At 46.0% G+C, this 14,175-nt stretch overlaps 2 protein-coding genes and 1 long non-coding RNA gene across 6 annotated transcripts in view; 1 reads left to right on the top strand and 2 right to left on the bottom strand.

Moving 5' to 3' along the window:
* ttc32 (tetratricopeptide repeat domain 32) overlaps positions 1-2,419 on the bottom strand; it is a 20,396-nt gene extending 17,977 nt beyond the window's left edge. For all 4 annotated transcript variants that reach the window (XR_005461003.1, XR_005461002.1, XM_038800149.1 and 1 more), the window contains exons 1-2: positions 2,231-2,419; positions 231-397 (exon numbers count right to left, since the gene is read on the bottom strand). Coding sequence is in view for 2 of the 4 variants with exons in the window: in XM_038800149.1 (XP_038656077.1) it covers positions 231-397; positions 2,231-2,349 (286 nt within the window). In the remaining 2 variants the exon portion in view is untranslated. The remainder of the gene's footprint in view (positions 1-230; positions 398-2,230) is intronic.
* On the top strand, positions 2,391-13,121 carry LOC119967503. The gene is made up of 2 exons (XR_005461004.1): positions 2,391-2,508; positions 12,630-13,121. It is a non-coding gene; the product is annotated as an uncharacterized LOC119967503 (long non-coding RNA).
* The window catches only part of wdr35 (WD repeat domain 35), a 163,207-nt gene continuing 161,650 nt past the window's right edge, over positions 12,619-14,175 (bottom strand). Inside the window, 1 exon segment of the mRNA XM_038800146.1 lies at positions 12,619-12,769. Within this exon segment, the coding sequence (XP_038656074.1) occupies positions 12,619-12,769 (151 nt within the window).

Raw genomic sequence — 14,175 nt, forward strand, 5'->3', positions numbered from 1 at the left:
AATACAAGACTCTGCAGGTGGAGGGCAAAGACATCAAAGAACATAGGACATATTTACCAATGCCGAACTACCAGTATGATCAAAAGTATAGTAAGATATAATTTAAAGTCAGAATTTAAAACAGTTGATATCAAAAATGTATGATGAACAATCTAACCTGGCAAGGTTGATTTTATTTCAATATCCTATATCCTATAGAAACACATGTGGAATGTAAAACAAAACATTACCCAGTCTATAATGTATCAGCCCTCGATTATAATAAGGAACTTCAAAATCCTCTTTGTTTTGAATTGCTAATGTGTAATCATCCATGGCTTCATAAAAGTCTACTCTTAAGTACTTGATTTGGCCTCTGTTGTTGTATGCATTAGCCAGGTCCTCAGCACAGCATTTACTGAACAAGAAAAAATAGTATTAGTTACTAAGATATTATTAGCATCAATCTTACATACTATGGAGTAATTATCTAACTTTAAATTGCAATAAATGATTGGAAAATACGATGCACTATGTGTGCTTTTAGCAGATGGGACAACTCAGAAACAGCCACTTTTATCTTGAGATCAAATGCACCCTGTGCCCTCGGTATGAGGCAGAACCAGCTTGAATAGAATAGAACAGTACAGCACAGAACAGGCCCTTCGGCCCTCAATGTTGTGCCGAACAATGATCACCCCACTTAAACCCACGTAACCCGTATACCCGTAACCCAACAATCCCCCCATTAACCTTACACTACGGGCAATTTAGCATGGCCAATCCACCTAACCCGCACATCTTTGGACTGTGGGAGGAAACAGGGGCACCCGGAGGAAACCCACGCACACACGGGGAGGACGTGCAGACTCCGCACAAACAGTGACTCAGCCGGGAATCGAACCTGGGACCCTGGAGCTGTGAAGCATTGATGCTAACCACCATGCTACCGTGAGGCTATACCTTACTAAGCCGAGTACTAGCGACTGTACTTGTAATCAGGAAATATTTAACCCTATTTTGTACAGATGATGATTGAAAAAATAAGTGAAATGGGATTTTGATTGCTTCACTTGTTTTATTTTTTTTTAAATTCAACTTGCTGTATAAATATTCAACAGACGCTCAAGGTGAACAACTATCTGATTGGAAAGTATAGAAAACAAAAGCAATCGTAATGCATAATAAAATCAGAAAATTCCGGAAATATTCAGAGTTCAACCAGCGTCTGAGGAGAGAGAAACAGAGTTAACTGTTCCCAGAGAACTGTTCTCTGGTCCCACTGGCAGCGCACTCCCACCCACGGGTTTCCCCGACGGCGTGGGGTGACTTCAATAGGAATTCTCCTGCTGTTGAGATTCTCTGTTCCCGCCGGCAGTGCACCCCTGCCCATGGATTTCCCGGCGGCGGAGGATGGGACAGGGAGAGAGCAAAAAGGTCTGTAATAGTTGGAATGCAGGAGAGATTATCGAGTGGCAAAAGGGATAATGGTGCAAGGCAAAAGGGCTTTGGTAAAAGGACAGCTAAAGGAAACCAAAAGACTGGTCCGGAGGAGATTTAAAGGGTAACAGCAGAATCATTATGGCCTGTACCACCTGCCTGAAAGCAAAATGGGAGCAGTGGTTATGATCTGAAATTGTTGATTTCCCTGTTTAATCTCAAAATCGTAAAGCGACCAATCAAAAGAAAGGTGCTGTTCATGGAACTTCTGTTCAGTGTCGTTAGAAAAGTATAGGAGACTGAGGAGAAAAGGAGAGCATTAGAAAGGTCAGAGTGGGAATGGGATGATGAAAGAAAATGACAGTCAGGGTCAGGCTTGCAGACTGAATGGAAGTGTTCAGCAAAACTATTTGCCAATACGTATAGGGTCTCTGCTGTGTGGAGGAAACCGAATCACAATCTGCAAATACCGTACTCTCTCTTTTTTCAAGTACAAGTGACAACAATTTGACAAAAGGGTGAACAATTACTTTTTAAATAAAGGGGACAAATACGCACTTCAAATGAACAACTCAACCAGCGTCATGTATTAATTTCGGATGTAATCTAAGAGGGGGACTCTGTAAATTAGAAGTCTGAGCTGCAGTTCACTGGTTTTACTGTAACCGGGTGAGGTTGTTGTTTATCACTAGTGTCACTCTCCCCCTTTGCAGGTGGGGGGGGGGGGGGGGAGAGAGATTCCACGGCCACAGTACAGTCGCTCTTTTAACAGTCCCAAGTCCTCCTGGCTGTGTCTAAAGGCCAGACTCACTTTTTCCATTCCCCCGCTGTGCAAATATGAATGAACTTGGTGTAGAATTCCTCTGCGGTTCTGAAGTTCTGCTTGTGGAATTGGAGCTCCGCTTCTCTCAGAACAGCCCGACAGTCCATATCCTCCCTTCCTGCAAGAGCCAGGCCTCCTTCCGGGATTACATCAGAGGGGGAGGCGCGGTCATCTGCTGCATTTCACCCATTCAGAGTAGAAGTACACGTATATGTTCAGCTCTGATGGATCCAGAGAGCAGAGAGAGGGGCTTGATAAGGGCTTTGGTAAAAAAAAATATTGCATTTTTATTTTAAAACAGCTCAATTAATTGAACATGTTATAGAGTCATAGATGTTTACAACATGGAAACAGGCCCTTCGGCCCAGCTTGTCCATGCTGCCCAGTTTCTTTCACTAAGCCAGTCCCATTTGCCCGCATTTGGCCTGTACCCCTAGATACCCACCCTGCCCATGTAACGGTCTGCTTTTTAAAATACAAAATTGTACCTGCCTCTGGCAGCCCATTCCAGATGCTCACCACCTCTGGTCTCTTTTACATCTCTCTCCCCTCATCTTAACCCTCTGCCCTCTAAGGTCCAGACTCCTCTACCTTTGGGAAAATATATCAACTATCTACCTTATTGGGCAGCATGGTAGCATAGTGGGTTAGCTCTGCTGCCTCACGGCACCTAGGTCCCAGGTTCGATCCCGGCTCTGGGTCACTGTCCGTGTGGCGTTTGCACATTCTCCCCGTGTTTGCGTGGGTTTCACCCCCACAACCCAAAGATGTGCAGGATAGGTGGATTAGCCATGCTAAATTGCCCCTTAATTGTAAAAAATGAATTGGATACTCTAAATTTATAAAGAAAAAAAAAACTATCTTCCTTATCTATACTCATAATTTTATAGACCTCTATAAGTTCACCCCTAAGCCTCCTACGCCCCTGAGAAAAAAAGTCCCAGCCTGTCCAGCCTCTCCTTATAACTCAGAGGTAGCATCCTCATAAATCTATTCTGCACTCTTTCTAGTTTAACAATTTCCAAGTGTGCTAGTGATCGGGAATTGTCGCGGGTTTCCCGGCACATGTCCAGCATGGCCAGCAACACCATTCAACACTAAAACACAACAACAAAAAAAACACACCAAAAAAAATAGATAGGCCCTGGTGCATCCATCTCCGTCACTCGAACGGAGTCGGTGGGTAGGGTGGGGCGGGGAAGGGCGGCTAATCGGGATAATCTCAGGCTCCCGAGCGGTGATGTTTATTTCTGCCGGTATTGGGAGCCGCTCTGACCTCAGCGACAAGTTTTTTTCCCCCTGGTCCACTTAACAAAGTCTCACAGGCTTCTTGCCCTGATTGCCGGCTCGCCAGCTGATTTGCCAGGACCGCGATCTCCAGGCACTTGCTAATAAGGTCAAGCAGCACTTAAACTGCACTTGCTCAGCCAACCCCAGCCAGCTCGCAACAATGCTGACCTGTGGAGGCTCCTGGGCACGGTGGAGGCCAGGAGGGATGTCCTGTTCCCCGAAGGGTCCCAGACGGTCAGCAACAAGGCAGCCAGTGCTGACTGGGACAAGGTGGTGGCAGCAGTCAGCTCAGGCAGTGTGACCAGGAGGACTGGCCTCCAGTGTTGGAAGAAGGTCAACGACCAACACCGGGCAGCACGAGTGAGTAGACATCAACATCCCACCCCCCAATGCCAGGGGAGCATCCCCCCCAGACGACCTCCAACCATCCCTCCACCCACCTCAACCCTCCCTTCATATCTCCCCCCCCCCCCCCCCCACACAACTGTGAACCATGCGTGTGGCTAACAATGCCCTCTCGGTGTCGTCTCAGGAAAAATTCTCCCGTAATCGGTGGGAGAGGGCCCAGACTGGTGGTGGGGTGCCGGACTTGAGAATCCTCACCTCCTACGAGGAGCTGGTCCTGGAGGTGACTGGTGTGGCCGAGGACAGGGCGGTCACCAATGTGGAGGCTGGCAGAGGCCGCAGAGCTGAGGGACCATCAGGCACCACCCGGAGGGCCTATCAAACGTGAGTATTGATTGCCTTACTGACCATCCCATTGTGGTGGTATGGATATGAGCACTGCCATTGGTGCAGAGCACTGGCTTCCCATTGGCTCTGGCTGGTCATGTGCCTCTCGTCCAATTTGTTGGGACTAGTCATGTGACTGCTCTCCAATTGGTCGAGAGGCAAGTAGGCCCCGCCTCCGAGGCGGGGTATAAGTACCCAGAGTTCCCGGCAGTTGACCATTCTCTGTAGTCGACCACCAGGCTAACAACTAGCTGATTAAAGCCACAGTTCGGATCCTAAATGTGTCTTGAGTCGAATTGATGGTACATCACCCATCCCTCCCACTGACCACATGTCCATTCTCCCGCAGGCCCCCAGCCGACGGTGTTGGCCCATCCCGGGCGGCACCCTCTCCTGACCCAACGGAGAACACCTCGGAGGAGAACTCCCGAGGATGCAATCGTTATAGTCACAGCACAGCTGTCATCCCCACCCTCTACCAGCGCAGATACACGCACCTCGGTGGTAAACGTTAGTGGACAGGCTTCGGAGGGAAAATCTGGTGAGCACCACAGTGCTGCTGATGTACATCTGGTGGAGGTAGGAACCCTCAGGTGAGGCAGCAGTTGGAGGTCTGCTGGATTCCCGGAACAGCTGGGTCCCAGCTTGCTGTGGAGCCTCTAGAACAGGATTACCCAGAGCTGAATGAGACGATAGGGAGCGGCTGGGACATTCAGAGGGAGATGTTAGCGTCACTCCAGCAGGTCCATAGCTGATTGGAGAAGTCCCAGAGGCTACCGGCGCAGGAAATGGTGCCGGCAATGAGTGGCACCGAGGCCAACACTACTAGGCTGGCGACTGCAGTGGACGACGTCAGCACCATGAGCGAAGGTGTCCAAGGCGTTGTGCAGTCAGTGACGGCCATGGCTGAGGGTCTCGGCAGTATGTGCCTGCTTGGGGGATGTCAGCCAGTACCAGGCCGACTTTGATGAGGTTCTGCAGGACATGTTCCGCTCTCAGATGGGAATGGCTGAGGCGCTGTGGAGCTTGTCCCAATCTTAGATGGACATTGCCGAGGCACTGCATAGCATGTCCCAATCACTGAGGAGCATGGCCGAGGGCGTCAACACGATGGTGCAGATCATGGGCAGCCGCCAGGGCTGGCAGAGCCAGATGATGAAGGGGTAGCCGGGGTTCGAACCAGCCGCCCCTCTCCCAAGGTGAACCCCAGGGCCCTATGGGTACCGATCGGGTGGAGTGCCAACCCAGACTCATCTGGGGCAGCGACGGTGGCCACTAGCTCTCCCAAGTTCCACCCCTCTGATGAGGCTGTGTCTTGAAGTCAGCACACGGGACACGGCTGTGCATGTGCTGTCGGTAAGTGAGGTGGGCCTTCTGGCCCCAGAGCCCTCAGAGGATGTCGGGCTGGTGCATCGAAGAGCATCAGGAAGAGTTAAATCCTGAGGACACACCTAAACATAGTGGTAGAGCTAGAGCACATCGAGGATCGAGGGAGGGATGGGCTGGGTGAGGAGTGAGGGATTGGGTGGATAGGGGGTTGCTATCAGGAGAGTGGGGACATATATTGAACAATAAATACCCTTGTGCACAACAGGGTAGGAAGCCTCTGTCACGTTCTTCTGCAGTGCATCACCGCGTGCAGGTGATGGGTGTGAGCAAGCACTCTGCAGACAGGCAGGGGTCAGACTATAGCATAGATTGAGGAGCACCAGCGGCCAACTCTCTGTGGGCTATCATCGACCCCCTGCCCTCAACAGTGACCCACTGACAATGCTGATACAGTCCCAGCACCCTGGGGTGATGTGACACATACCCTGGGAGAGTGGGAAACGGGGGTGGTGGGTGGGTAATGATGCGACGATGGACCAGGCCACATCCAAGGTGAAACCAAAAAGAAAATGCTGGAAAGGCCATGTCCAAAGTGAATCAGGCCAGTATGAGGACCTCCCTCGCCCTCCAGGCTTGCTGGACTCTCACTGCTACCGCCTGTCCTGCAGCCACTGGCTGGACCTCAGGTTCCTCTCCATCCTCCTCCGAGATGGCCATATGTTCCTCGTCACCAACCTCTAGCTCGTCACCCCGCTGCTGTGGCAGGTTGTGGAGGACACAGTAAACCACAACAAAGTGGGCGACCCTCCGGACAGTGTACTGGAGTGCACCACCGGAGTGGTCGAGGCATTGGAACCGCATCTTGAGGAGTCCGAAGAACTGCTCAATACCAGCCCGAGTGGCCGCATGGGCCTCGTTGTAGTGAGTCTCCACTTCGGTCTCTGGCTTCTGTACTGACGTCATTAGCCAGGTCCTCAGTGAATACAATACCCCGTATTAACCAAGAGCCAACCGCCCCAGGATATAGCTGTCATGCACACTCCCCGGTAAGCGGGCACACACGTGCATTATCTTCACCTGGTGGTCGCACACGAGCTGTATGTTCAGGGAATGAAACTCCTTTGGTTTTTGGAGAGCAGTCTGTCATCTGCAGGTGCCCATAGGGCACCATGCATCCCGTCAATCACCCACTGGATCTGGAACATCCCAGCGATGGCGGCGAACCTCGCTGCCCAGGCATCCTGGTGGGCCCGGTCTACATTGAAGTGGGTGTATTGACCCGCTTAATGCACCTGTGCACCGAGATCTGTGTGATCCCGGAGGTTCCCACTCAGCGCCTGGAAGGACCCCGTGGCGTAAATGTTCAGGGCGGCAGTCACCTTAACAGCCACCGGGAGCAGGTGTCCTACCCCATACCCTCGCGGTGCCAGGTGTGCCATCATCTGGCAGATATGTCGCACTGTCTCCCTGCTCAGTCCCAGCGGAGTCTACAACAGCATGCCCGGTCCAGCAGATCCTCGAATGACAGGCAGTGCTGGTACACATGAGGCCTCATACGGCGCCACCTTGGCACCTCCTCCTCCTTGGCCTGCTGGGCAGCCTGTTCTCCAACCCTGTCCCTGTCCCTCTGCGGCCCCCTCCGCTGCTGTACGCTCTGCTGCAGTTTCCTCCTCCTCCTCGAGCAGCACCCACTCGTACAGCCGTAGGGCATCCCCCAAGGCTGCGGCGAGTAGCCGGAAAGCCCCCATTGCTGGTTGAATTCCAAAATCCATTGTCTGCAGGGGGTGAAAGGCCAACATGTTATCATGGTGCAAACCCCTGTGCCTAACCAGGTCCACCGGGCTACATGGTGGCCCTAGTTGGCACCCTGGACTTTTCCCCCCCATGTCCCTGCCCCTCCCCTGCAATCTTGGTCCCATGGTGGCTGGCACGGTGGAGACCTCTGGCCCCGGTCCTTGACATCAGCTGGCAGTCCGTGGCTTGTCACCGCCCCAGTCCCGTGAGGGGTCACCCCGTCCGCTCAGCCTGTTCCCCCCATTCCCCTCCCACCCCTTCCAGCCCTGCCAGTGTTGCTCCTCTCTGTACCCTACCTCCTCTCTCTCTCCATCATCGGCCATCATGCCGGTTTCACGGGGAGGGATTGTCCAGTCGGTGACGCCAAAATCACGTTTGGCGATCAGCTGGAGAATCAAAATTTGTGCCAAAATCGGGGGGGCTGCGCCGTTTTCACAATGCTCCGTCCCCTCCCCCCCGACCGGCCGTGTTCCTGACGGCGTGGGTCTGTCATGCTATTATTTGTCGCAAACTCGGTGTGGCTGCTGCGGACTCCGTACAGTGCCGACATAGTCGGGGGAGGGCCGATGTGCAGGCAGGGGGGGAAGTTGATCCACAATCTGTGCTAATGTCAGATCTCAGAACTAAAGTTTTAACCAATAACAAAATAAGGAAGTGGAATTATGTCCAGAAATCATGAAAAATTCTACAAAATAATTTGCATTTAGAAAGAACTCCCAGAAAATTAATTTCTTTAACAAAAGATTTGGATAGCACAGTGCAGGAGCAGGGCTGCAATTATAGATAATTGAATGCTGTTTGTATTCACGCTGTTGCAATCCGAGATGAATCTAAATGAGACTGGACAAGTGTAATTATAAATTGAATGCTCTTCCATATCAGGGAGAAATTTCAGAACTTCTTGGCGGTTTGCTGTAGTTAGTTTACATTTCTCAAGAAGTTGAGTGGATTTGATTGGGGACTGTGACGGAAATGGCTGAATTCTTGTTCCATGCTTTATATTCCGGTATACTCAATTAAGGTCACCAGAATACGTTTAATTGACTACCTGCAGAATTTTCTTTTGTATATCCAAGATCTAAAGTTCTCGTGGCAAAGTGGGTCATGCCTCTGTCTCTGAGCCAGAAGCTCCACATTCAACTCCCATTCCAGAACTGATGGCCAAGGATGGTGTGTTCATAATGCAGCCAAACAGGCACAGTATCAACTTATAAATTCTTTTAACATACACCAATAACAGGTGGTATGAGGGGAGCCACCTGTTTGCAAAAGGCAACAGCAAACCACTGCAGTTATCTTGCCAAGCAAAGCCATGGATCAAGAAGTTCACGTTTGCCAACAACCTCTCAGGGCTTGGTGCCTGAAGAAGACACCCAAAATCAGAGGAATTGCAGAGCTCTGAAGATCTGTGGCAGAAATCTTGAAGCTTCCTGTTCCAAAAGATTGTCCAAAGCCATTTCTAAAAACCTCACATTTAAAAACAATACATGTACTTTAGCAGTGAAGAGTCTATTTTTGCAAGTGTAAACTCAATGTTTTATTGAAATACACCAGAAAAGAAAATTACCACATTTAAGCCGTATTATAAAAATAGTCTGCGTTAAATACTCAGACTACACTACTATATACAGTATAAATTGTACAGATTACAGAAAGTTAAATGAAAGTTGAAATTAAAATCAACTTTTGCAACATTTTCCTGATCAATAGGCGACTATAGTAAAAAGAGTAAAGTAACAGGAGAAAAGAACACAGTTTTTTTGTGATTTCACTGGGCTCCATTTTATAGAAAACAAACTTAACAAAGCTCAAACAAAATTCTGTACAACTGCTCTATAATAAAGTAATTGAGTTGGAGTATATAATATGCATTTATAAGGATATTTCTAGATCTCTTGAACCTTGTAACACTCTGCTCCAACTATTGTGTACAACTCGATTCATTAATTAACTTTCATAACTATGGTAGTTAAATTGCCAAAATAGTTATACCTGTACTGTAATAAAAAATGTCATGTGTCTAAATCTCATCTTTCCTCAAAATCCAATTAAAATAATGTCTTTGAAGACAATTCACTAAATGTTACTAGTATATACTAAATTGTTATGAAAATCTGATGTTTATATAGTACCTTTAACATAGAAAAATATCGAAAAGTGCCTCACATATTATAAAATGTGGAACCCAAGCCAAAGATTTGTAGTCTAATCAAAAATTTGATAAAAGAAGTGGATTGAAAGAGGACCGTAAAAGGAGAGGGCAGAGCAGAGATAGAGGGATTTAGGATTGGAAGCTCAGAGGGCTATAGGTAGAACCACGGATAGTGAGATGCAGGAGCAAAACATATGTGGGATATGATATGGAAAGCAGAGCTCCAAATGAACTAAATTTTATGGCATTGAGGATGCATAAGGCATGGATCGAAATTTCAGCTGATGGACTGAGTTACATGCGGAGGAGAGTAATATTACAGAGATGGAAGAACGGAGGACTCGAGGATTGCCAATGTTTACCATTGCTTAGACAGTGGAAGAGTAAACCCAGGCCAGTCAGCCTAACATTGGCAGTAGGGAAGTTATTGGAAACCATTATTAGGGACAAAATACATTTTTGGAAACATTTTGGAAAATGTAGCTTAATCAAGAGGCAGCATAGATTTGTTAAAGTCAAATTGTGCCTGACTAATTCTGTTGAATTATTTGACAATGTAACAGAGAAAGTAATTAGATGTACTGGGAGGCATTTAACAAAGTGCCACACAGAAAGTTTATTAAGATGGAAGGTTTATTAAGACGGAAGCTCATGCTATTAGTGGGAAGACGACCGTTTGGGTGTGAAATTGGCTCAGTGGCAGGAAGTAAAGGGTGATAGTGGATAAATGTTTTTCAGACTGGGTGGTGATTTGCACTGATGTTCTCCAAAAGTCAGTACGACGTAATGCACTTTTATAAAACTAATATGCAAAGATAATATACTATAAATACCACAATTCTGAAAGGTGTAAAATGAGGAGAATCTAGGTGTCCAGATTCACAAATTGATAAAAGTGGCAGAGCAAGTTGATAAGGTGTTTAATAAATCATATCAATTATTTGGGTTTAACAAATAAAAGAATAGAACATAAAGCAAAGCAAACATAATGGAACTTTACAAAGTACTGCTTAGGCCCTAGCTGGAGTATTGTCGAGTGTTCAGGATATCACACATCAGGAAAGATGTAAATGCCTTAGAAAAGGAGTAGGCAGGAGTATGGGACTGATTGGATTGCTCGACTTAGAGCCGACATGAAAATAGCCTCTTCCTATGTTGTACTGACTTTATGCAAAGATGTCAAAAAGGTTTGCAAAGATTCTACCAGGTGATATCATTATGAGGAGAGGTTGTAAAGATAGGACAATAATCCTTGGAACAGAGAGGATTAAAAAGGTTATTTAAAAGAGGTTTCAAGATGATGACAAGGTTAGCTAGAGTAGCTGGAGTAGAACTATTCACTCAGGTGAGTAGTCAATAACCCAAGGCAATAGATTTAATATTTAGAAGGGAGGTGAGAATCTTTTTCTAGAGTTTTCAGGATCTGGAAGTTTTACTTGAAATGGTGATGGAATCCGGTTTCCTAAATAATTTTCAAATGAAGTTGGACGGTGAATTGAGGCTGAGGAATTTACAGGGTCATGGACAACAAAAACAGGGTTGTGGGGCTAATTACTGTTGCACGTGACTCAGCACGGGCACGGTGCGCCGAATTACCTCTTTCTGTACTATAAGGTTTTATGATTCTATGAGAAGTGGGCCATCACAGTTATAGATGGTCTTTTTGGATTCTGGTTACAGAAATTACAATAGCTGAAACATGGTTCGAGAGATTTAAACAGGAATTTGGTAGTGGCATGTTCATCAACTTAAAAGGAAAGGGAGGTTGGAAATGGGGCAGCAGTGAGCATGGACAAATGAGTTGGGGATGATGCTGGTGATTTTAAAAGGAAGAAAGATTGTAGATGAGAGAAGACATTTAAAATGTCTACGAGCATGAGAATCCAGAAGTTAAGTTGGATAGTCTGCAGTTTAGCAGGAAAACAGTCAAGGGAACATGTACGTGGTTGCGATGATTTCATAGAGAGGAAATAGGAAAGAAACTAGAGAGAGAAATGGGTTCAAATGTAAGAGGAGAGAAGCAGCAGAGAGGTGAAATAGTGCTCTCAATCGTAGTGACAAGCCAGACATGAGCTCTTACTGGAGGTGGAGAAGCAAGGCAAAGAGGATTAATGATGCATCTGGCAATAAAATAAATAAATGAAGAAGCCTTGGCTCTTCAGGATGATTCCGGTGTAGTGAGTGGTTTTGGCAGAGGAAAATGCACCTCTGTTGCTTTGCATGATGCACCAGGGCCTGGTGGTGGATGACGTAGCCAATTGTGCACCAGATACACTCTAATCTGCTGACCTCAAACTTGGGGAAGTAAAGATAGGAATCAATCTGAAGGGAACTCATGATGGGAGGTAATAAATATTTTGCTGGGGAAAAGGTATTAAAAGTGTAAGCAAGGGCAAATGGGAACAAACTGACAGTCTTAGAACTACTGTCGGAAATCTAGAGTCAAAGGCTAAGCAGATATGCATCTGGTATTGCATAGCAAATTACTTGGGGGAGATTTTTTTTCTGATGATAGCTGCATAAAGAATTGGGGTTGGAAGGAGGTAAGGGGATGTTGTGGTGAGGGATACAAGGAGTTAGAGATAGCCCTATAAAATATGAAGTAAACAACATTTGGCTTTTCATCTCAGACTTGGATTTGAATTCAAATCTGGCTAATGAGGTGAAAGTCTCCTCTGTCTGCAAGTTAACATTCTTTGTGTAAGTGGGTTTACATCAGGTCCTAGTGCACATGGACCCATAGCAAAAAAAGCATGAGTTTGACACTAATTGCCAATCCCACTTAGATGGGCCCCAAGATGTCTGATACTGTACATAGAAATGGAAAATGTCACATTGGTAAAGTACACACTGATGACCTGAGAGTGCTCAAAGTCCACATGTTTCTGAAATGGAATATATTGCAAGCCTCACCTATATTATTAGCTCAATGAGACTTGGAGGAAAGAAAAAAAAAATCATAAAATGTTAAAGTGGAGGCAATTCATTAAAAATAATTTCAACGCAACAATAAAGCCCAGCAGACATTTCTAAGCCAACAATACTTATAAAATAAACATTTATTTTAGCCTTTTCTAATCTATCCCACAGGATTATGACAGAGAGGACAAAAATTGTGGTTGCTTATGTCCTGTTCATGAGCACAATGTTTACAGACACCACACATCCAGAACTGGTAGTCTGCAATTGGCCGTCCGGTCACAACACAAGTTGGAAGTTTCCCTTCTCCTCTGCTGGAAAAAAATGAGGAAATGACACAGTTTTCATCAACACAACGTTTACAACAAATGCTCTGCAATATTTATAAGATTACATTGAAGTAATCAATTTAGAGAAGGTAAAAATCAAATAAATAAAAAGGTCTGTGTTAATCAGCTCTTCAAGCCTGTCTTTTGACATTCAAAATGAAGGACAAAGCAAGAGAATAACAAGCAAGGCTGATTTGGCCTTATTGGCAAAAGAATCCAGACAATACCGATCACGATGAGATGGTTCACACACTATTAATATTTCAAGTTTGTGTGATAATACGTCACCGCGGTGCCACGTTTAAAGCAAAATAAAGCATTATATGATACCTTATCACAGCTCCCAGAAACATCCCCAAATACTTCAATTACTGCTTTTGTAAGCAAATGTGTGGCCAATTTTGTTTACAAATCCTAATATATTCTGTGGAGTCCAGACCACTTTCTATTCATTGAAATTCTTCTAAGTTCATGTTGCTGCTTTTAGTTGCAAAATATCAATTTCTACCAGGAATTAATTCACAAGAACCGTAAAAGGTTCAACAATGTTTCTCATCCACCCACATGATCACTACAATAGTGCTGAGATTTCAACCTTGGCCTTTTCTATTTATCATCTACCCAGCAGCTATTGGCAGAATGATACATAGCTATTGACTTGACTTCTATATGTACTCTGATGGTCTCGTCATCAGCTTCTACAATGCTTGAATCCAAGATCACCACTTGTGCTCTTTCATTGCTCATTTAACTTAAATTTATGAATTAACCAGAACTTTTTTGAACTTAATAGCTGTAAAAAAGTGCTGCTATCAATCTTGGCCGCTACCAAACTCTTGTCTCCATTTTCACCATCACGCCAGCCCTGCCCTTCTAATGCTTGACATAGAACTTCAAAACATTATATCTCGTCCATTATCAAGGTCACCTAGTTAGAGCTCAAAACCATTATCTGTCTCTCATTGCTCCCTCACCACCACCAAAACTTTAATCGATGCTTTTCTCACCTTCAGGCTTTTTGAGTTCCACCCTATATAAACTTTAACTTGTCACATCCTGTCCCACACTAAACCCTACCCTTCTAGTTTTCCTATCCCCACCACCTTTCAGTGCTTCACATTTTCCAGTACACTAAATTCCAGATCCTTAATCTTGCTGACAAGTTCTTCTGTACCCTGGTCACTCCTTTCCTCTGAAGGACCAACATGTACATTCTGCTCTTTCCTATCTGACCAAGTTTAGATTCCCTGTCCCCCGCTCCAATTTGGTGGCACAGCATTCAGCTATTTTGATACCCTACTGCATACTGAAATCCTTTCCTTATTTGCCTTCTAACCCACTGTCAAACCAGGGGCTGGTTTAGTACAGTGGACTAAACAACTGGCTTG

This window comes from Scyliorhinus canicula, chromosome 6 (genome assembly GCF_902713615.1).
Source record: "Scyliorhinus canicula chromosome 6, sScyCan1.1, whole genome shotgun sequence".
NCBI lineage: Eukaryota > Metazoa > Chordata > Chondrichthyes > Carcharhiniformes > Scyliorhinidae > Scyliorhinus > Scyliorhinus canicula.